Source organism: Miscanthus floridulus, chromosome 5 (genome assembly GCF_019320115.1).
Source record: "Miscanthus floridulus cultivar M001 chromosome 5, ASM1932011v1, whole genome shotgun sequence".
NCBI classification, from domain to species: Eukaryota; Viridiplantae; Streptophyta; class Magnoliopsida; order Poales; family Poaceae; genus Miscanthus; species Miscanthus floridulus.
Window position 1 is genome coordinate 33,097,500 of NC_089584.1, and position 20,152 is coordinate 33,117,651.

Below are 20,152 nucleotides of genomic sequence, written 5' to 3' on the forward strand. Positions count from 1 at the left end.
ATTATCAACTACCACTCTACCGGTACGTTCTTTCGTTTCGGTTCCCCGGCGGTGGTGAGCCAATAGATCCCCGGTCCCCGCCATGCTAGTCAGCGTGACGAACCATACGCCTCGCGCTTCGTCCTCAACAGCCGGAGCGCTCTGAGCTGAGGCCTCGCAGCTCACGTGCGCGATGAGCACACCGCGTCGCGGCGTCCAGCACCACGGCGACGAGCGCACCGCGACACGAGCAGGAGCAGCCCCCCGAGACAACGACGGACAAGGCGCGGGCGACTTGAGCTTCGGGTCCACGGCGGGGCCGTGGATCGCCTTCGCCCCGCCGCACCCGTGGGCGCCCGAGCACGCGCACGCGCCCGTGTTCGCGCAGCAGGCACCTGTTGATCCGTTCCCGTGGAGCATGCCCACGTCGTTCGCGAACCCATTTTATGGTCCATCGACGCTGAACGCGCCGTGGGGACCGCCCGGCGAGGTGCCCTTCGCCGGCTTCGGCGCCGGGCCTGCGGCTCCGGAACCGGAATGGTGACACCAGCGACCGGATGTGTTCGCTGGCACCGCCCGCCGTTCTGTCCCCGCGGTGGTGCCGCCTGACCTCGACGCGGACGGCGGCGGCGGGTCGTGCCTGCCGATCGCGAGGCAGGCCGGCCTGCGGGCGGCGGGCGGCAACTTCATCGTCTCGCCGCTGTCGTTCCACGCGGCGCTCGCGCTGGTGGCCGCGGGCGTGCGGCAGGGCTCTCACGCCGGAGTTCAGGGACGCCGCTGCGTCGCGCTACGCGGCGGTCGCGGAGTCCGTCGACTTCGTCTCGGAGCCCGAGGCGGCGAGGCAACGCGTTCGTGAGCGAAGCGACGGAAGGGCTCATCGGCGACGTCCTGCCTCCCGGCTCCGTCAACTCGTCCACGGTGCTCGTCCTCGCCAACGCTATCTACTTCAAGGGGACGTGGGCTCGGCCGTTCGATCGGTCGAGGACCATCGCCGCGCCGTTCCATCTCCCCGACGGCGCCACCGTGCGCGCGCCGTTCATGACCACGAGTTTTTTCAAGGAGCAGCAGGTCGCCGTGTCCCCCGGCTTCAAGGCACTCAAGCTGCCCTACAAGAACGACGGCGGCGGGCGGCAGGCGGCGTTCTACATGCTTCTACTCCTCCCCGACGGTGAGGCTCTTAAGATCAGTGATCTCTACGATAAGGCCGTCTCGACGCCGGGGTTCATCAGGAGGCATACGCCGGTGGACGAGGTCCCGGTAGGGCGGTTCATGGTGCCAAAGTTCAAGTTCACGTTCGAGTTTGAGGCGTCCGGCGATATCCAGAAGCTGGGAGTCAACCGAGCCTTTGCCGGCGGCGACTTCTCCGGCATGGTGTCCGGTGGAAACGGGCTCTTCATCTCAGGAGTGTACCAAGGCCACCGTAGAGGTGGACGAGGTCGGCACCGTGGCCGCCGCGGCCACGGCCGTGTGCATACAAGAGTGTGCAAGGATGGGTCCACCGCCGGTAGATCTCGTGGCGGACCGGCCCTTCTTGTTCGCCATCGTGGAGGAGAGGAGTGGCGTCCTGCTGTTCCTTGGGCATGTGGTGAACCCTCTGGTTGGATGATGATGCTCAAGCCTGAAGGAAGAGAGAACTCATTAGTACTACATGACTTTGTGCAGGAACAACAGAATAGAAGAGACTGTATCTTTGTATGTGCCATGTAATCTGAAGAATTTGCGCGTGTGCTACGTTTGTATCAAGAAAACTTTTGAATAAACTGAAATTTATACCACTCGCCACAATATTGAATCGTTCATCTGCAGGCAGTTGGCAATTTGACTGTTCGACAAAAAGAAAAAAAAACACTTCATAGAACTAAACACAATGAAACCTTCAACAACAGAAGTGCATTTCTTTTCTTTTTCCCTTCCCATCCTCTCACCAATATAAATAACGAAAAAAGTTACACTTAGCAATTCTGCTACAGTCCATGATACAACTGTGTTTACAACTTCCGTGAACTGTCAGTAGTTCACTAGTTCAAAAGCCACGTTTACAACTCTACAAACCACACAGTAACATTGTGAGAGCACAGAACAAAAATATGTTAAACGCCGGCAGGCAAAGGCAGCACCAGGTCAGGTCACACACCAAAGGTTTGTCAGATAACATGCATTCATATCAGTTAAGATCAGGGCTCGTCCATCGTCTGAACTGGAGGTGGAGTCACATGAGTTGCTGATGAGCTACTGCCTGTTCTCTCACGGATCTCCCTGTACTCCTGGCATATAGCACACAGGTGACAGAATAAGTGTGTCGTCAAATCGCCACAGGGTGCTTCCTGCATAGGGAAAACATTCCAGGGTGAGCAAGAAAAAAGTATTAACCCGTCATCAGAGAGACAAAAAAAGTTCACACTAATGGTAAATGACAGTAGAATATTAAAACTCCGCAAAATTTTGTTGTAGTACATCAGAAATCAGAATGATCTACAGTCGAAACCCCAAATAAACTAATTTCTAGAGGTAGTCAACCACATTTCTATGAATTCATCATATTCATAGCAAATGGCCATGTAAAACTTTCGGGATGTTTCCCTAATGCCCTGTATGAAGGCCTAATAATTATATTTAAACAGCTTATCAAGTTATCATCTACTTTAGGGATAGAAAACGCACATCGACTATATGACAGAGCTCACTATTAGAAACAGTGGAGGATGTTTCCCTAATGCCCTGTATGAAGGCCTAGTATGTCACTAGTATATTTAAACACAAAAATAAAAATCATATGCAGCACTACTCATCTGCTCCCCATAGCCAAATTACAGTAGTTGAGAAAAAGCTGCAGGATATTAAGAAAATTGCCTCTGATTGTCAATATGCAGGGGAAAATATAAAAAAAAAACACTAATATAACAACCGAAGAGGTTGAAACCACATACCGGAAGATTGTACTTTGTTCTTAGTGCACTGCGATATCCGCAAGCATAACAAGCAACAGCAGACCCTGGAACTGCTAATACTAGACCTCCAGTAAATACACAACATAGACTTGTAAGAAGGCCCCACAACATGCAATGTGTAGTGCATGATCCAGCAAGAGTTCCAGATCCCAAGAATTGTGCATTCTTTCCAAAAAGAAAACAGGGGCAAGTCGCACCAATACAACCTAGAAAAATGGGCAGAAGATCTTGTTATGCGAGTAAATGGGGTTTTTCAGTATTACAAGATTATGCATTGGATGATGACACCTCCAAACTGGATTGAATAAATATAGAGTACCCAATAGATAGACAAAAGATGTTCTATTCAAGTACAGTTCCATCTTACTAGCCCCCCATTCAGAGGGTTAGGACTTAGGATCCTAGTGCTGCTGTTGGTCGCCCTTCGAAACAGACACGGGCGCGCTTATATCCTAAGGATCAGAGAGTTTGGGGTTTTTTGTGTGAGTTGGCGTGAGTTGGTGTGAGTGCGTGGGCTTGCCTTTTGGCTGGCCTGGGGTGTGTTGTATGGGTTCTTTCCCATTTTTCACTTCTTAATATAATGATGCGCAGCTCTCCTGCGTTTTTCGAGAAAAAAAAGAGTTCCATCTGACTAACATGCTGTTTGGTTGGTCCTAGTTACCATGGCTACATTTTGTTGTCGCCTTCTCAGTTGAGTAAATTTATAAACCACCGATAAACAAAGCATCAGGGAATAATTAGGAATGAGCATTTTATCCAAACTTCTTATTTTTATACTTATGACACGCTGACGCTTAAAGCTACATAACTTTACTTATGAAATGTCGCAGCAGAAACCTAATTATTTGAACTTATTATATGTAAAGCCAGACAGAGACAGCTACATATTAGGAAACACTTCACTACTATTATTTCGAATGACAACTCAAAGGAGCAACAAGCATGATAATACCGAATATTAACTTGCTTTGTTGAAGCAGTGTAAGATCTATATCATCCCAATCCTACAGTATTTTGTTGAACTTGAAAAAGAAAATCAAAGTCAGCTGCGTAAGATTGGGCAGATGGTAGCTAGCATTATTCACCATGAGAAGTAGTTCCGACCTTTCCAAATTTTTATTACCCATAAATGAGAGGGCGACATTAGGTTATTGATAGCTTCCTAGAAACAAGAACACAAATAGGTATTCTCCACTGTCAGAACCCATTCATTCACTCATTCTCACATGTTTACAATGTTTGCAATACTAGTAAGGAAAAGAGCAGTAGTAGGACTGCTTTCATATTGCACTACCAGAATAAGAATCTATGGAACCTTAGTGTATTACTGATAGGACTTGATGCCCTACCGGTGTTGCTGCGCAGGTTATAGGGGTGGAAGAGGGGAGGACGTGGTCTGTACTCTCGACGTCGGCGAGGGGCCGTGGCGGCGAGAGCGGCGGCTGCTGCTGCAGCCCTAGAGCTCACGCAGCACTACAGTAACACGGGTACTGTTTGCGCGAGGGAGAGGGCAGGGACAGTTGGCTCGGAAGCCAGCAACTTAATTGTTGCTTTCTGCTTAATTCCAATCATCCCCGATTACAAGTATTTATCCTTTCCTATAGATGCTATAATTAAAGAACTATATCTATCTCTAAGAAAATACCAAATAAGTGATAAATTGGGCCTCTAAGCCCCTTAACAGACTGGCCCCCTAGCCACTATTGGGCCTGCGCCTGGCATAGGGGATGCCGGTCATAACATCTCTCCCCGACTGCGCAAACAACTCGTCCTCGAGTTGGAAGTCGGGGAAGTGCTCGCGGAACTCGTCGAGAGGCTCCCAGGTAGCATCCTCGTCCGGAAGGCCGCGCCACTTGATCAACACGCGCCAGACACCGCGGCGTTGCTGCGCCTACAACGCCCGCTCTGGTCTCGGCAGAACGCGACCATCGAGGACCGGCAAAAGGGAGGCCGAAACAGCCGGCGGATCTCCGCGGTGCCGCTTCAGCAGCCCCACGTGGAAGACGTCGTGGACGCGGGCGCCCTCCGACAGCTGCAGGCGGTAGGCGACGCGCCCAATGCGCTCCAACACCTGGAACGGTCTGGCGTAGCGAGGCCCAAGCTTGCGTCTGGCACCGGGGTCTAGGGACTACGCTGTTCTGTGTGACAGCCGCAGCCAGACCCAGTCGCCGCCGACGAACTCCAAGTCGCGGTGGTTGGCGTCGTAGTACTTCTTGGACAGTTGCTGCGCCTGCAGGAGGCGTTGGCGCACCTCGGCGAGGATCTCACCACGGCTGCGGAGGAGGGCGTCAGCAGCTTCCGTCCGGGCCGTCCCCGGCTTGTACGGCAAGATGGGCGGCGGGGGACGGCCATAGATCACCTCGAACGGAGTGGCGCGCAGGGCGGTGTGGTAGGAGGTGTTGTAGCAGTACTCCGCCCAGGCGAGCCAGTCCACCCACGCACGCGGGCGGTCACCGGTAACACACCGCAAGTACATGGCAATCACCTTGTTCACCACCTCGGACTGACCGTCAGTCTACGGGTGGAAAGCCGTGCTCATACGCAGCTTGACGCCAGCCATCCGGAAGAGGTCGCGCCAGACGTGGCCGGTGAACACCGGATCCCGGTCCCTGACGATGGAGGAGGGAAACACGTGGGGTCGGACGATGCCGTCGAAGAAGGCGCGAGCGACGGAGCTGGCGGTGTAGGGGTGGCCGAGCGCGATGAAGTGCGCGTACTTGGAGAAGCGGTCGACCACCGTGAGTACGACGGACTTGCCGCCCACCTTCGGGAGGTCCTCGACGAAGTCCATGGAGATATCCGCCCATACCTGGGACGGAACCTCCAGCGGCTGCAGCAGTCCCGCCGGCTGCAGTGTCTCCGTCTTGTTGCGCTGACAGGTACTGCAGGTCCGCACCCAGTCCTGCACCAGCGCGCGATCGCCGGGGATGTAGAAGTCGAAGCGTAGGCGGTGGAGGGTCTTCTGAAAGCCCTCGTGCCCGGCCGAGTGTGCCAAAAGGAGCGCCTGATGGCGCAGGTCGCCATGGTCAGGGACGAAGAGGCAATTACCATGCAGGAGTAGCCCGTCGTCAAGGCGCCACGGCCCCTGTAGGTCGCTCGCCTCAAGGTGCCGAAAGAGTAGCTGCGCGTCCGCCGCTGTCGCCGTGGCGCGGCGGATATCGTCGATGAAAGCGAAGGAGGGGCCTGAGCGGGCGCACATGGCAGCGCCCACGCTGCTGTCCTCCTCGGCCCCGTGCTCGGCGTCGTGGCGGGACAGGGCGTCCGCCACGGTGTTGAGGCGCCCGGGGCGGTATTCGACGGTGAAGTCGAAGCCGAACAGCTTGCTGATCCACTGGTGCTGCGAAACTGTAGACAAGCGCTGGTCCAGGAGGAACTTCAAGCTGTAATGGTCGGTGCGAATAAGGAAGTGGCGCCCCCACAGATACGGGCGCTAGTGGCGCACAGCTTGCACCAACCCGATGAGCTCCCACTCGTAAGCCGCGAGCTTGAGATGGCGCGCGGCGAACGACCTGCTGAAGAACGCGAGAGGTCCCGCACCCTGGTGGAGAACGGCGCCAAACCCCACGCCGGACGCGTCGCAGTCCACCATGAATAGCTTGTCGAAGTCGGGCATCTGGAGGACGGGCCCGGCGGTGAGGGCGCGCTTAAGCGCCTGGAAGGCCTCCTCTGCCTCCGTGTCCTAGGCGAACGCGTCTCGTCGCAAGAGACGCGTCAGGGGCGCCACGATGAGGCCGAACTCCCGGATGAATTTCCGGTAGTAGCCCGCGAGGCCCAGGAAGCCCAGGAGGCCCCGAGCGGAGCTCGGCGGGGGCCACGCAGCGACCGCCGCCACCTTGTCGGCGTCCATGGCGACGCCGTCCGCAGAGATGACGTGACCCAGGTAGGCCACAGACGTCGCCCCGAACGAGCACTTCGAGCGCTTAAGGTGAAGACGTTGCGCCCGAAGCTCGTTGAGGACGATGGCAATGTGCTGCAGATGCTCCCGCCCACGAAGAGCTGTAGATGAGAATATCGTCGAAAAAGACCAGCACAAACCTCCGCAAGTAGGGGCGAAGGACGTCGTTCATCAATGCCTGGAATGTCGCCGGGGCGTTGGAGAGGCCGAAAGGCATCATCAGGAACTCGTAGTGGCCATGGTGTGTGCGGAAGGCGGTCTTGGCGATGTCGTCGGGGTGCATCCGCACCTGGTGGTAGCCCGAACGTAGGTCGAGCTTGGTGAAGAAGCGAGCCCCATGGAGCTCGTCGAGAAGCTCATCCACGACTGGTATGGGGAACTTGTCCTTGGACATCTTTGCGGACAAGGAGCACGAGCACCGAGAACAGCGAAGTGCTAGGCCGGATGATGCCTTAGGTGAGCATATCCTCGCACTGCCATTCCAGCTCGTCCTTCTGCAGCTGGGGGTAGCGGTACGGGCGCACGGCGACGGGAGCGGTGTCCGGCAGGAGGTGGATGCGGTGGTTGTACGGACGGACCGGTGGAAGGCCCTGCGGCTCCTCGAAGATGGCGCCGTGCTGCTGCAGTAGGCGGTCCAGCAAGGGCTGCTGAGAGTCGACGGAGGTCGCCGCCACATGCTGCTGGGGTGCAGCCGAGTCAGAGCCGCCCACGCCCTTCCAGAGGACGCGGCGACCCTCGCGCCAGAAGGCCAACGTCATGGCCTCGAAGTCCCAGAGAATGGGGCCCAAGGTCCGTAGGAAGTCGACGCCGAGGATGAAGTCGAAGCAGCCAAAGTTAAGGCCGACGCATGTGATGGAGAAGTCCTCGGCCCCGATGCTGATGGGGATGTGACGGGCGATGCCCTCGTAACGCAGGCGATCGCCGTTGGCGACGGTGACACGGAGCTGCGCCCCCCAGTGGGCGGAAGCCCCAGGCGGCGCATGGTTGTGCCCTAGAGGAAGTTGTGGGTGGAGCCGGTATCGAGAAGGGCCAAGAGGCGCTCCCCCTTGACCATCACCGGCAGCAGCATCGTGTTCTCCGTCAGGATACCTGCAAGTGCATGGAGGGACACGACGAGAGCGTTAGCGGCCGCCTACCCCTGGGCGGCCGGCTCCTCTAGTGGTATGACCGCGTTCCCGTCCTCGGCGGGCGCGGCGTCCTCCGCAATGTAGTCCCCGGATTCCAGGTAGAAGAGCCGCGGACACACATGTCCAGGGACGTAGGGCTCGTCGCAGTTGTAGCATAGTCCTTGGCGACGACGTTCCAGCTGCTCCGCCGGTGTAAGGCGGTGAAACGAGCGCGCCGCGGGGGCCGCATTGGCCGCAGCGGGGGCCTGCCCTGCCTGGGCCGCCCTGGGTACACGCGCCGGAGGAGGCTGACCCTGACGTGGAGCCGGACGAGCGGCTCGAGGAGGCGGCGCCGGCTGCATGGCAGCCGCACGACGCTCGAACGCCCGGGTGTAGTACATGGCCGTCTGGAGGTCCGGGGGGTCGCGCATCTCCACGTCCACCCGGATATGATCCGGAAGGCCACCAACGAAGATCTCGGCCCGCTGACGCGTGGAGACACCCCGGGCGTGACATGCTGAAAGGTCGAGATGGCGGACTAGAGGGGGAGGTGAATAGTCTTTTCTAAAACTTAATCACGTCGTCTAACCGATATAAATGCGGAATTAAAACAATCGGTCTAGCCAAGACTACACCCCTCTATATATGTTCACTAGCACCTTGTAAAGATACTAATTATGCAACTAAGGTGCCGGGCTAGCTAGAGCTCTCCTAAACAATTCTAGGAGCAAGGTCACACAAACCTATGCCACTAGTACTTTAAGCAACAAGGGAGCTCCTACACATGCTAGTAAGCAAAAGCACAAAGCCAACTAAGCTCACTAGCAAAGCTCAATAACAAGGCAACCAATGCATAATTAGAGAGCGCAAATACTTAGCTACACAAACTAAGCAATGTGACTAACAAGGTTACTAAAACCAAATTAGCCACGCAAGGGAGCTACTTCTATGCTACACAAGCAAGAAGGTAACTAGCAAGCTACACAAGCTAACTAATTACAAGAGCAACTACACAAACTTAATATGTATAAAAGTAATTGCAAGCTTGTGTAATGAGAATGCAAACCAACGGGAAGAACAAGGTTGACACGATGATTTTTCTCCCGAGGTTCACGTGTTTGCCAACACGCTAGTCCCCGTTGTGTCGACCGCTCACTTGGTGGTTCGGCGGCTAATTAGCATCATCCGCTAAGCCCGCACGTCGGGCACCGCAAGAACCTACCCCTTGAGTGAGGGTAGCTCAATGACACGTTTTACTAGAGTTGCTCTTCGCGGCTCCCGCGGGGCGAGCACAATGCCCCTCACAAGCACTTCTCCGGAGCGCCGCACAAGCTTCTTGCGGGCTTCGACGGAGACCACCACCAAGCCGTCTAGGAGGTGGCAACCTCCAAGAGTAACAAGCACCACCGGCTTGCAACTCGATCACCTAGTGCCACTCGATACAACCTCACGATGCAATCGCACTAGAATCGCTCACTCATACAATCGGATGATCGCTATCAAGTATATGTGAGATGGAGGGCTCCTAAGCACTCTCAAGCATGGACACTAAGTCCCCTTAGGTGCTCAGCACCAGCCATGGCCGAAGGCCACTTCTATTTATAGCCCCAAGGGCTAAACTAGAAGTTACCCCTTCACTGGACAACTGTCGGGTCGACCGGACGCTCCGGTCGTGTTGACTGGACGCTAGACCTCAGCGTCCGGTCGCCCGCAGATGGCCACGTGTCCCGATTCCAACGGTCACTTGACCTGACCGGACGCAGCAGCTTCAACTGACCGGACGCTGGAACCCAGCGTCCGGTCGTTTCCAGTAAGGTACCCGAGGCGTATTTCTTCGACCGGACGCGTCCGGTCCACCTTGACCGGACACAGACCAGCGTCCGGTGCAATACCCTCGGTACTGTGCTGACCGACCAGCTCGACCGGACGCATGCTACCAGCGTCCGGTGCTTTCGGACCCAACGTCCGATCAGTTGACCGACGCCAGCGTCTTCGCGACCAACTCGTTTTCACTTCTAACTTCTTCACCCTTGCACCAATGTGCCAACCACAAGAATTTGCATCCGGTGTAATAGAAAATAGGCATTCCATTTTCCCAAAACCACAAGAATTTGCAAGCTCGGCGGGAGGGAGAGAGGGACCCAAACCCATCTCAACCCTGCAAACACCACCTCCTTTGTAAATGTGCCAACACCACCAAGTGTACACCACCATGTGGTATGTGTGTTAGCTTTTTCACAATCATTTCCCAAAGGATGTTAGCCACTCAACTTACCACGCCACTCGATCCTAGCGACGATGCAAAGTTAGATCACTCGAGTGGCACTAGATGACCGATATGCAAATAAGTTTGCCACTCTTGATAGTACGGCCATCTATCCTAAACCCGGTCATAAACTTCTCTACATACCTATGACCGGTGAAATGAAATGCCCTAGGTTATACTTTTGCCTTGCGCATTCCATTCCATCTCCTCCAATGTCGATGCAACACATGCACCAACATGATCAACAATGATATGATCCACTTCATATCATCACGTGATCATATTGGTTCATCGATCTTGACTTCACTTGCTCTTCACCGTTGCCATCGTCCATCGGCGCCAAGTCTTGCTCAAGCTTCACCGCCACGCGGTCCATCACTCCAAAGCCTCCGACTTGCCCTTCACGCTTGCAACCGGTCCATCAAGCCAAGTCTTGTCTTGATCTTCTTCACCTTGATCACATGACTCAATGTCATGTCTCATGTGCAATAAGCTCCTTCATCATCACATGTGTCAGCTTTGCAACATCTCTAAGCCATTTTCACCTTCATGGCATATGTTGCTCACACATATGTACCTGCGGACTAATCACCTGTGTATCTCACATAAACACAATTAGTCCACCTAAGTTGTCACTCAATTACCAAAACCAAACAAGGACCTTTCACATGCCACCGCCTAGAAGCGATCGGCGAACTCCTGCACAGTGGAAACAAACGGCAGCCGGCCCAGCTCAGCCAGCCGACTCCCGCGGATCGGAGGGCCGAAGCGCAGACGACACAGCTCCTTGAAGCGCTTCCACGGTGGCATGCCCTCGTCCTGCTCGAGGGCGTAGTACCAAGTCTAGGCCGCCCCAAGGAGATGATAGGAGGCGAGCCAGGTACAGTCGGAGGCGAGCGTGCGCTGACCCCGAAAGAATTGCTCACACTGGCTGAGCCAATTCAGGGGATCAACGGAGCCGTCGTATGTGGCGAACTCCAACTTGTAAAACTTGGGCGGCGGCGGGTCCTGTGCGGCGGCCTAGGGCGCCGCGCCCGTGCTGTCCAGCGAGGGCGACGTGGCGGAGAGCGTCGGCATCAGGCTGCCGCCGTGGAACAGGGGGCCGTCCACCCCGCCGTAGAGGACGCCCGGAGCCGGGGCGCCGCCAGGCGCCATGACAGCCCCGGTGGTTGGGAGCGGCGGTAGGTGCGGCTGGGTACTGGGCGCTGTGTAGATGGGTTTCGACGAACCGACGATCCAAGCCGGAAGCGGTGACGGCGACGACGGGAACCTGATCTGCTGGATGGGGACGCCCTTGGATGGCGGCGGCGCGGCTAGGAATGAGGTCGTTGCAGTCCCATCGTAGGGCATCCCATACTGGTATGAGATGACCGGCGCCATGGTCGCGGCCGAGGGCGGCGGGGGCGGGGGTAGCTGCTGTTGGTGTGGCAGCGGAGGAGGTGGCAGCTGGGGCTGCGGCTGGGGCGCATAGGGCCCGACGAGGAAGGCCCTGATGCCCGTCACGGCCTGCCCTAATTCCAGGATTGTGGCCATCATCTGCTCCGGGGTGAGGACGAGGGCGGCGGAAGACGACGGCGCCGGGGCAGAGGGCGCGAGCGCCCCTGAGGACGCCAGCACGCCTAAAGCCGACGCGCCTGATGTGTGGGGCAGCAGCGCCAACGAAGACGCTGGTGGCGGCGAGTGGGTGTGCGGCGGCGGCGGGTGGGAAGAACTCGGTAGAGGGCTGGACGTGATCGAACCAGAGATCTCTGATACCAGATTGATAGGACTTGATGCCCTACCGGTGTTGCTGTGCAGGTTATAGGGGTGAAAGAGGGGAGGACGTGGTTTGTACTCTCGACGTCGGCGAGGGGCCGTGGCGGCTGCTGCTGCAGCCCTAGAGTTCATGTAGCGCTACAGTAACGCGGGTACTGTTCACGTGAGCAACTTAATTGTTGCTTTCTGCTTAATTCCAATCATCCCCGATTACAAGTATTTATCCTTCCCTATAGATGCTATAATTAAGGAATTATATCTATCTCTAAGAAAATACCAAATAAGCGATAAATTGGGCCTCTAAGCCCCTTAACAGACTGGCCCCCTAGCCACTATTGGGCCTGCACCTGGCATAGGGGATGCCGGTCATAACAATTACTTCCCTAAAAAAACAGCTAGCTCATAGTGATATGTGTGCAGTGCGCTAGATGAGTAATGAATTGAGCAGATTGAACACATCACATGTATGTCAAGTAACATGCAGAGATATTGTTATTTATCTACAAGAACTAGTTTAGCCTAAAAATCCACTACCAAGCAATACTAGTAAGGAAAACAGGCAAGAAGGGTTACAGATTAACAAGGAAGATTATCCTAATATATCATAGCTGAATTCAAATATTTCTCTCTGAAGCACAGATTCATCATTATTACACTACATAAACACAAGAACATGCTATATTTGGTATGTAGAGAAAAGAAAAGCATTACATTTTAGTGTTTACTTGCTATATACAACCTAACATGCAACCAAATAGCACCTTTTATATTTTCTTCTGTAAATCAAGGATCACAGATTAGAAAGTGGCATACAGCTCTGGGGATCATCAAAACAGGCACAGATGCCAGATGACCATTGTGTCGGATCCCGGTTTAGTTTATGGCGCGCAGCATGGTTCTCTTCCACAGCAGGGACACGATCCTCTTCAGTATCTAGGCCGTATAACGGGATATATTGTGGAGGAACATAGCTTCCTTTTCCAGCCATCCCTGTGAGAAAAAAAGAGGGGGATGGTCTCATGAAAAAAACATTAAGGCTTCAGATTGCACGCATATGATTGTATACCACAAGGACAACAGGAAACTGGTATGTCCCAGAAAATAAAATAAACATGTTGTCTACACGAGGGCAACTGTTGTTTTTGTTTTATGATCTATATATATTCGAACTGAAGGGCAGGCCTAGTGCAGTGGTGAGAGCTGTCTCACTGAGTCTCCAGGTCACGGGTTCGAAGCAGCCTCTCCGTAGCTTTTGCGGGGGGAAGGCTTGCCTCGGTTTTTCCCTTCCCCAGACCCCACTCATGTGGGAGCCTCCGGCACTGGGTCCCTTATATATTCGAACTATTTCTGATAAACTAGAAGATGGATCCACGGAATTTAACTCCCAATTTCCGGGAACTGATTCCCTTAGTAAAGTGAATCAAGAAGCTGTCCGTTTGACAAGTTACCTGGGTCAGGCGCGGCGGAGAGGACGGCACAGATGGAGACAGAGGCGAATCAGGCCGTGGAGAGGGGTGACGGCAGCCTACTGCAGCCAGGCGTGGGTGGAGAAAGGCGAATTTGAGGAGCAATTTTTTTTTCAGCTCCCCACGTAAGAAAAAATCCTTCAAATTCTCACGTGGAGCTGGCCGGCAAAATGAGTTCTACCAAACAGACCCTAGTTACACCATCCAACAGACAGGGCAATGAAATCAAACAAATAAAATAATTAGAAATTATAGATGTAAAATCAAACAGACGCTAGTTTCATGATCCAACAGACAGAGCAATGAAATCAAACAAAGAATTGAGTTAGAAATTATAGATGTAAAATCATAAATCTAAGAAACCTTAACAGATAATTCGATCCCACCTATTTACAGACAGAACAAATGCTATTACAGGAGATAATTAAAATAATAAACACAATACAAGAGTACGGAAACGGGAGATTGGCATGTGATGTGTAGTTCACCAATCAAAAAGAAGAAGAAGAAGAAGATGGTAGCCCTTCAAGCTAGGACCCCAAATTTGCTTGCTTGCGCCAACCCGCAGCTTCTTCTCCAATCCCCGCCCTAAACGTTCGTCCCCAACGAATGCTTCGCTCTGCACATTCAGCGCATGCGTGGGCCGAGCCGGATTGCGGTCGGCAAGGAGTCAGACGATAGCATGAGAGATCTGGGGAAAGCACGAGCATCGGAATGACGCAGCACAGAGACGGCGGATCCAGAGCGGGAGGAAGGACAGCAAATGAAATGAGTGGGAGGTTAGCTCCGATTTCCGAACCACGCGCCGTACCTGCTCTACGCCTCGGCAGGAATTCCTCGCGACGGACGAAAAGGGCGGAGGCCGTCCCGCGTCCAAAAACTGCAAAGGCGGCTTCCTTCAGCTGGGCAGGGAGAAAGAATGAAGACACGCGCAGGGGTCAGGGGGTGACGACGAGACAAGCTGACTTCTAGAAGGTCAGCTTTGAAATTCGTGCACGTCCTTCATCCACAAAGGTATCATGGAATTATGGAACAAGGACCTTTGGGCCTCGTTTAGTTGCCTGGAATCGGCGCCGCTGAAGTTACTGCAGCTTACTGCAGACGTTCGTCTCGCAAAGTACAACCAAACTGTGCAATTAGTTTTTGATTTCGTTATGATTTCGTTAACATTCAGTACTCCATGCATGTACCACAAATTTGATGGAACAGGGAATCTTCTTTTTCCATAGTGTCAAAGTTTGGATTTTGGGGTAACTAAACACCCCCTTGTTCACAAAATCTGGGGCTCACGACTTTCATATACATTTAAAATAGCGAAGGACTGCTTCAAAAAAAATAGCGAAGGACCCGTTCCTGCTACGAAGATCATCCATCATTGGAAACGGGAAATCAATGGAAGCTTGCTTAAACCAAAGACAACAGCACAAGCCTTTCCAAGGTTCAAACAAACAATTGCACAACAAAATACTGTTGAAATTCCATGTGTTCATAGCACAAACTAACCACCTACCACATGTCACGGGACTAGGACCTAGGAAGACGCCAGGCTACCAGCAAACAATTGTTAGATTTACAGTGTGTACATGACAGCCCTAGATCAAAACTAGATTGAGCACAAAGAGAGGACCGTCAAGTGAATCACGTAGCAAATAGAAACACAAGGCTTCCACAACTCAGGCCTGAAAACCTGCGGTTCCTGGAGAGACCGGTTCATGGCCATGGACCCGGAGGCGGTAGATGCATGTCAGCAGCGAGCTTCCGTGATTCGAAGTGAAATCCAACCGGATCATATTGATCACGCCTACATCTGGGGCTGACACATCAAATGTCTGCACATTGTTCTTCTCCAAGTCATACGTGAACTCCGCCAAAGCCATCTTTGCAGCATGACCCGATTGGGTCTCACCAGGAGTCTCCTCGTACCATCCAGACACCAGACAGTCTTTTGGAGCTGTAGACCTGTCATACGCCACATCCTGCATGTCATGCACCAGAGTAAGTGTTCATGCTAGCTTCAGAACTAACATGTGTAGTTTTCACTATGGTCAAATAAAGATGATAAATGCATGCACTCGATAGCCATTTTATATTTTTGGTTCCAAGGAATTGAGAGGAATTGGAAAGTAATCTAATAATGAAATGGGAAGCACTTTCTAGTTATTAGTTTCAATTCATGGGATCCAAACAGGGGACTAACAAATTTTATGTTTACCAAACTACAGCTAAATCCCCATAAAGCTGGCAATTTAGATGATGCTTATTAGAGTTTTTCCCCCTTCTCTGTCAAGATAACCACCAGCACTCTACCAGCTGAACAAGTGGGCTCAGCATTTCCATCTTAGATAAAACAAAGAGGAAGTAATTCCTTGCATAGCTATTTACATAGTGCCAATATTGCTAGTGACAGTTACATTTTTTTTCCTTTCTGTTTGAAATGCGACAGTAACAGTTAACAGGACACGAGAGCAAAAGTTCATTCAAAAGAAGCAACAATCAAGAGGAAACAAACCACGAAGCATCATTTGACATACAGTCTGGAAGAGCATGGAAGTGAATACTTAACTTAAAAATCAAAATGGACAACATAAAGAGGAGATTGTTCAAAGATAAATGAAGTTTCTCTTCATAGTATGACACTTACAATACTAATCTAACAATACAAGTTCCTTTGTTCCCAATAGTTACCAACAAAAACTGTCAACCTAATACAAGAGTACCCAGGTTTCGAACAATAAGTATTCAGTTAGCACATTACCGAAACTATATAAAGGTCATGATCTGGAACAATTATTGTACTACACGCATATGTTCTCTTTACTAAATCTGGTAGCCCATTGCAAGAAGTAATTGCAATTATCAAATCATTGCAAGATTGATAACAAGGAAAAAACAAGTTGAGTAGTACTATTTCATAATTTTCCCAAATCCCAACAGGAAAAGAAAGTGGAAAATGCAATTCACTTCAAATCAGACAAATGATTCGCAGAGGTGACAAACCATTTTTCCATTCCTCAATTATATAATAAAATGCATTGGACTAGAGCTTAATCAGTATCACAATTCACAAATATTTACAAATGAGAATAGCAAGTATTGTTTACCAAGCTGAAAAGGAAAGCAAGCAAAGCAAGCCAATTCAAGAACACAACACAGCTTCATATTAATACATGATTTGAAAGAGTCAGTCTTGTTCAGTTTTCAGACCAGAAAGAAAATTTCCTAGCACCAGCATTGATTGCAAAAATAAGATTCATTCTTCCTTTACTGGCTTATGCATGCAATGATGATGCCCATAAACATGGAATAATAATTACAAGCCGATTCAAATTTAACATGAAATGCTTAGGACTGTAATCATGAAACATAATTTGAGGGGCTTCTATCTGCAATTGAATACAATTGGACTCAATGCTACAAACATAATGCATTAAGCCCATCAAGAAACTAATCTAAACTTTTAACAAGCAGTAAGTTCAGTAACTGGTGGCGCATCCTACATTACTACATTCGTACTTAGACAATGTCATCCACTGTCCAGGCTCAAGTGTTACAAAAAAAGCAATAATTAAGCGCATAGCCATGCAAGACTAAAATGTTGGGTGGCCAAAAACCTTACCTTAGACACATGCTCAAGTGTTACTGCCTCAGGAAGTATTCCAGACTTGAGCTTGATCTCAACAAACCCACTGCTACCCTGCATGGCAAAGCACTGTCCAGGCTCCCCAAAGCTCGGTTGAAGCATCTTCTCTGGCTTCGGCCCCACGTCACCTCCAGGCATCCAGCCCATCAAACCACCACGTTTAGGCAAATAGGCCTCCGAATGCCGGACAACTCTTCCCCCACCTGAGGCCACGGCGTAGTCAACCCTGCCGATCCCATCTGCGGCATGCTTCTCAATCTCCCTCATGACGATCTCCCTGGCCAACGCACGAACCTGGTCCAGATCAACCTCGCTCCCGGAACCCGAGCCGAGACTCCCCTTCACCTCGTCCCAGAACTTCTCAAACTCGTCCTTCCGGAGGAACTCCATCCGCTTGAGCCCGTCCAGCGCGTCGCCGAGCTCACCGGCCCTGGCGTCGAGGCGGGTGAGTTGGCCCTCGAGCGCGAGCCGCTTCTCCTCCAGCAGAGCGAGAAGGTCGCCCCTGGCGGTGCCGACCTCGCCGTCGATCTTGCGGTCGACGGCCTCGAGCTGCACCTGGATCATCCGGAAGGTGCGGGCGAGGGAGGCCTCGACCTCGTCGACGCGGGCGGCGTAGCCCTCGAGCGCGGCGCGGTCGGGCGGCGGGGAGGGCGGGGGCGGGTGGGACCAGCGCCAGGCGAGGCCCCCGAGATAGAGCAGCGCGGCGAGGAGGGTCGCGTTCTTGGCGGCGATGCTGAGCACGGTCTGCCACCGCGGCCGGGGCGGGTGGGAGGTCTTTTTGCGGCGCGCGTGCGGAGCGGACGCGGCAGCGGCGGCGGCGGCGGCGGTGGCGGCAGTTGAGGAGAGGAGCGGGGGCGTAGGGGAGGCAGGGTGCGGACGGTGGTCGAGGAGGAGGACCGACCGCTTGCGCGGGGCGGCGGCGGTGGCGGCGCCTCCGGGGGCGGGGCGGGAGGCGAGGGGGATGGCGTCTAGGGTTAGTGGGGAGGAGGCGGGGCTGGTGGCCGCGGCAGCGAGGGAGGGGGACGCCATGGGACGGAGGGCGCGGCGGAGGCGGTTGGGGTTCGGGGGGGAGCCGTGGGGGGAAATCCGAATGCGAATGCTGGGGAAATTTGGGGGGAGCGGGCGGGGCGGGGGGAAGACGAGAGCGCACAGCGCACGCACCGAACCGGCGCGGCGCTTGCGCTTCTTCGGCTGCCCTGTCAGGCTGAGGCTGGCAGTTCCTCCTCCCTTCCTTCAGGCGTCAACTCACTGACGTGGTGGGGACGCTCATTTGGCCAGATCAGATCAAATCGGTTTTCCTGTGGGTTATTCGGGGCAGTTTGGAACAAAGGAATACAAAACAGAGGAAAAGAAAAAAACGTAGAAATAGGATATAGGTGTTATGAAAAAACAGAGGAAAGAAAAAACATAGAAAAATATAGATTGGAGTGTTTGGAATAAAGGAATTGTAACACAGGATTTCCAAAACACGAGACATTGTGAAAAGAGATGAACATTTGTTTAATAAACGAAAGTACGTACGGAATCCTCTAGGCTCTAGCACGCGTACATACGGAATTCCCAAAACAGAGGAAAGTACATACGGAAAGGGAAGAAGAGGCATAAAACATTTGCTTTCTACCGGCTTCTTACCTGCACGCGTGCGTCCGTCTCGGGCATACGTGACAACTTTGGATCCAAGTAGAGTTTTTCGTTCCTGCGTTTTGTGAATGGAAGCGTTCCTTTCTAGAGGAACGGCAACGCTGAATCCTTCGTTCCAAACGGCACATGACGTCATCAAAATGAAGGATCTGCATTCCTTTGAAATTCCTTTGGAATTTCTGCAATCCAAACGAGCCCTCATTGTTCATTCCAGGAAACTTCCATGTGTGTTGAAAAAAAAAGAAATTTCCCTGACATTACTAAAAATAAATTCCTTCCTGACATTTTGGTTTCCAGTCGGACCGACCTTGTCCAATATTTAATGAACCGAGCCGGTGTCTCGGGCACTTCACTGAAAAGTACTGTTCGCTGATTTGTTATGAGAGAAAAATATATTTTTTTCTTCGCTTAAAAAGTACGGCCGAAAAGATAAGCAAACATACGACATTTTTCTTTGAAGTATACCAACACATAAGCCATAAATCATGCGTACATTCGACCCTATAAACACATCCATACAAAACCTATCATAATGAGACACCACGTTAGCTACGAGAGAGACAAATCGAAATGCCATGATAGTTCGAAGATCAAATAGATTCTATCAAAAGCCACTACGAGACGTCTGTCAGCTGCGAGAGAGATAAGTCGAATTAAACTGGTATCAAATAATTTCTTTTACCAAAAGAACTATAGAAGTGTTTAAAAAAACCAAATACTTTTGTGAAAAAGGGATGCGATTTAAAATCTTGAAATATCATCTAATCTAGAAAAATTATAGAAAATGCGTTTAGCCTGAAGAACTATAAAAGCGGTTTAATTTTCCTTTGAAAAATAATGCTTTTATATTACTAAACCTTGTTTGGAATTATTTAAATCTTACATGGTCTCTTAAAGGTGAGGAGACAAATTCCGCTGGAATTTGAACCCCCTTGCCTTTTGAGTTTGGGCGTTCGATGCTAGGCCAAATGGACATGTACATAGTTTTCTGCCCGGAAAAGGTCCTCTCAATGCCCTCAACTATGTCTATGCTTGAGACATGATTTTCTCCTCTCCAACTCTCCTATTCGGCTGGTATTAAAGCCGGCTGATAAGCCAGCTGAAGCTGTTTTGTTGTGAGAGAAAAATATTGTAGATTCTAACTGATAAGTCGGCTGATAAGTTCAAACCAAGAGGCCTGATCATTTGTTTTTGTTTCAACCTGATGCCTACGTGACGTCATGTTGGTTGTCCTATTTGATGCTATGTCAGTTGTAAGGGTGATAGATTGAACTGCTTTAATAATTTATAGGTCAAATGGACTTTATGAAAAGTTATACCACTATTTTTTATAGAAAATATCCAAATATTTTTCATGGGAAATTATGTAATTAAAAATATATATTTTTCCTTACATCCTGCTGCCAAGTTTGGAGTTACTTAAATCTTTTACGGTCCATTTTTTGGTGTTTAATTA

The 20,152-nt window shown here is 51.7% G+C and overlaps 2 protein-coding genes and 2 pseudogenes across 4 annotated transcripts; 1 reads left to right on the plus strand and 3 right to left on the minus strand.

Annotated features, from left to right (window-relative positions):
• On the plus strand, positions 1–1,694 carry LOC136449792 (putative serpin-Z12; annotated as a pseudogene).
• A 60-nt stretch (positions 1,695–1,754) lies between these two features.
• LOC136449793 (cell number regulator 5-like) lies at positions 1,755–14,409 on the minus strand. Of its 3 annotated transcripts, XM_066449986.1 has the most exons (6): positions 14,227–14,409; positions 13,904–14,034; positions 13,398–13,606; positions 12,763–12,939; positions 2,907–3,133; positions 1,755–2,303 (listed from the first exon to the last, which is right to left on the minus strand). In XM_066449986.1, exons 4-6 carry the CDS (start codon positions 12,935–12,937, stop codon positions 2,154–2,156), a joined length of 552 nt encoding a protein of 183 aa, XP_066306083.1. In that variant the 5' UTR covers positions 12,938–12,939; positions 13,398–13,606; positions 13,904–14,034; positions 14,227–14,409; the 3' UTR covers positions 1,755–2,153. The 3 variants fall into 3 exon arrangements, with proteins under 3 accessions (XP_066306083.1, XP_066306085.1, XP_066306084.1); XM_066449988.1 differs by lacking the exon at positions 13,904–14,034; XM_066449987.1 differs by having other exon boundaries at positions 13,398–14,106.
• On the minus strand, positions 7,275–11,030 carry LOC136451175 (uncharacterized; annotated as a pseudogene).
• A 395-nt stretch (positions 14,410–14,804) lies between the features above and the next one.
• On the minus strand, positions 14,805–18,154 carry LOC136451920 (SUN domain-containing protein 1-like). Its single transcript, XM_066452599.1, has 2 exons — positions 17,032–18,154; positions 14,805–15,391 (listed from the first exon to the last, which is right to left on the minus strand). The coding sequence occupies exons 1-2, from the start codon at positions 18,082–18,084 to the stop codon at positions 15,089–15,091; spliced, it is 1,356 nt and encodes a 451-aa protein (XP_066308696.1). The 5' UTR covers positions 18,085–18,154; the 3' UTR covers positions 14,805–15,088.
• Between the last annotated feature and the right edge of the window lie 1,998 nt (positions 18,155–20,152).

Coding starts and splice junctions, on each gene's coding strand:
- LOC136451920 (XM_066452599.1), bottom strand. CDS start 18,084: ATGGCGTCCCCCTCCCTCGCTGCCGCGGCCACCAGCCCCGCCTCCTCC. Junction 15,392..17,031: donor CACTTGAGCATGTGTCTAAG/GTAAGGTTTTTG, acceptor CATGACATGCAG/GATGTGGCGTATGACAGGTC.
- LOC136449793 (XM_066449988.1), bottom strand. CDS start 12,937: ATGGCTGGAAAAGGAAGCTATGTTCCTCCACAATATATCCCGTTATAC. Junction 3,134..12,762: donor TTTTGATGATCCCCAGAGCT/GTATGCCACTTT, acceptor CCATTTTTCTAG/GTTGTATTGGTGCGACTTGC. Junction 2,304..2,906: donor GAACAAAGTACAATCTTCCG/GTATGTGGTTTC, acceptor TTCCCTATGCAG/GAAGCACCCTGTGGCGATTT.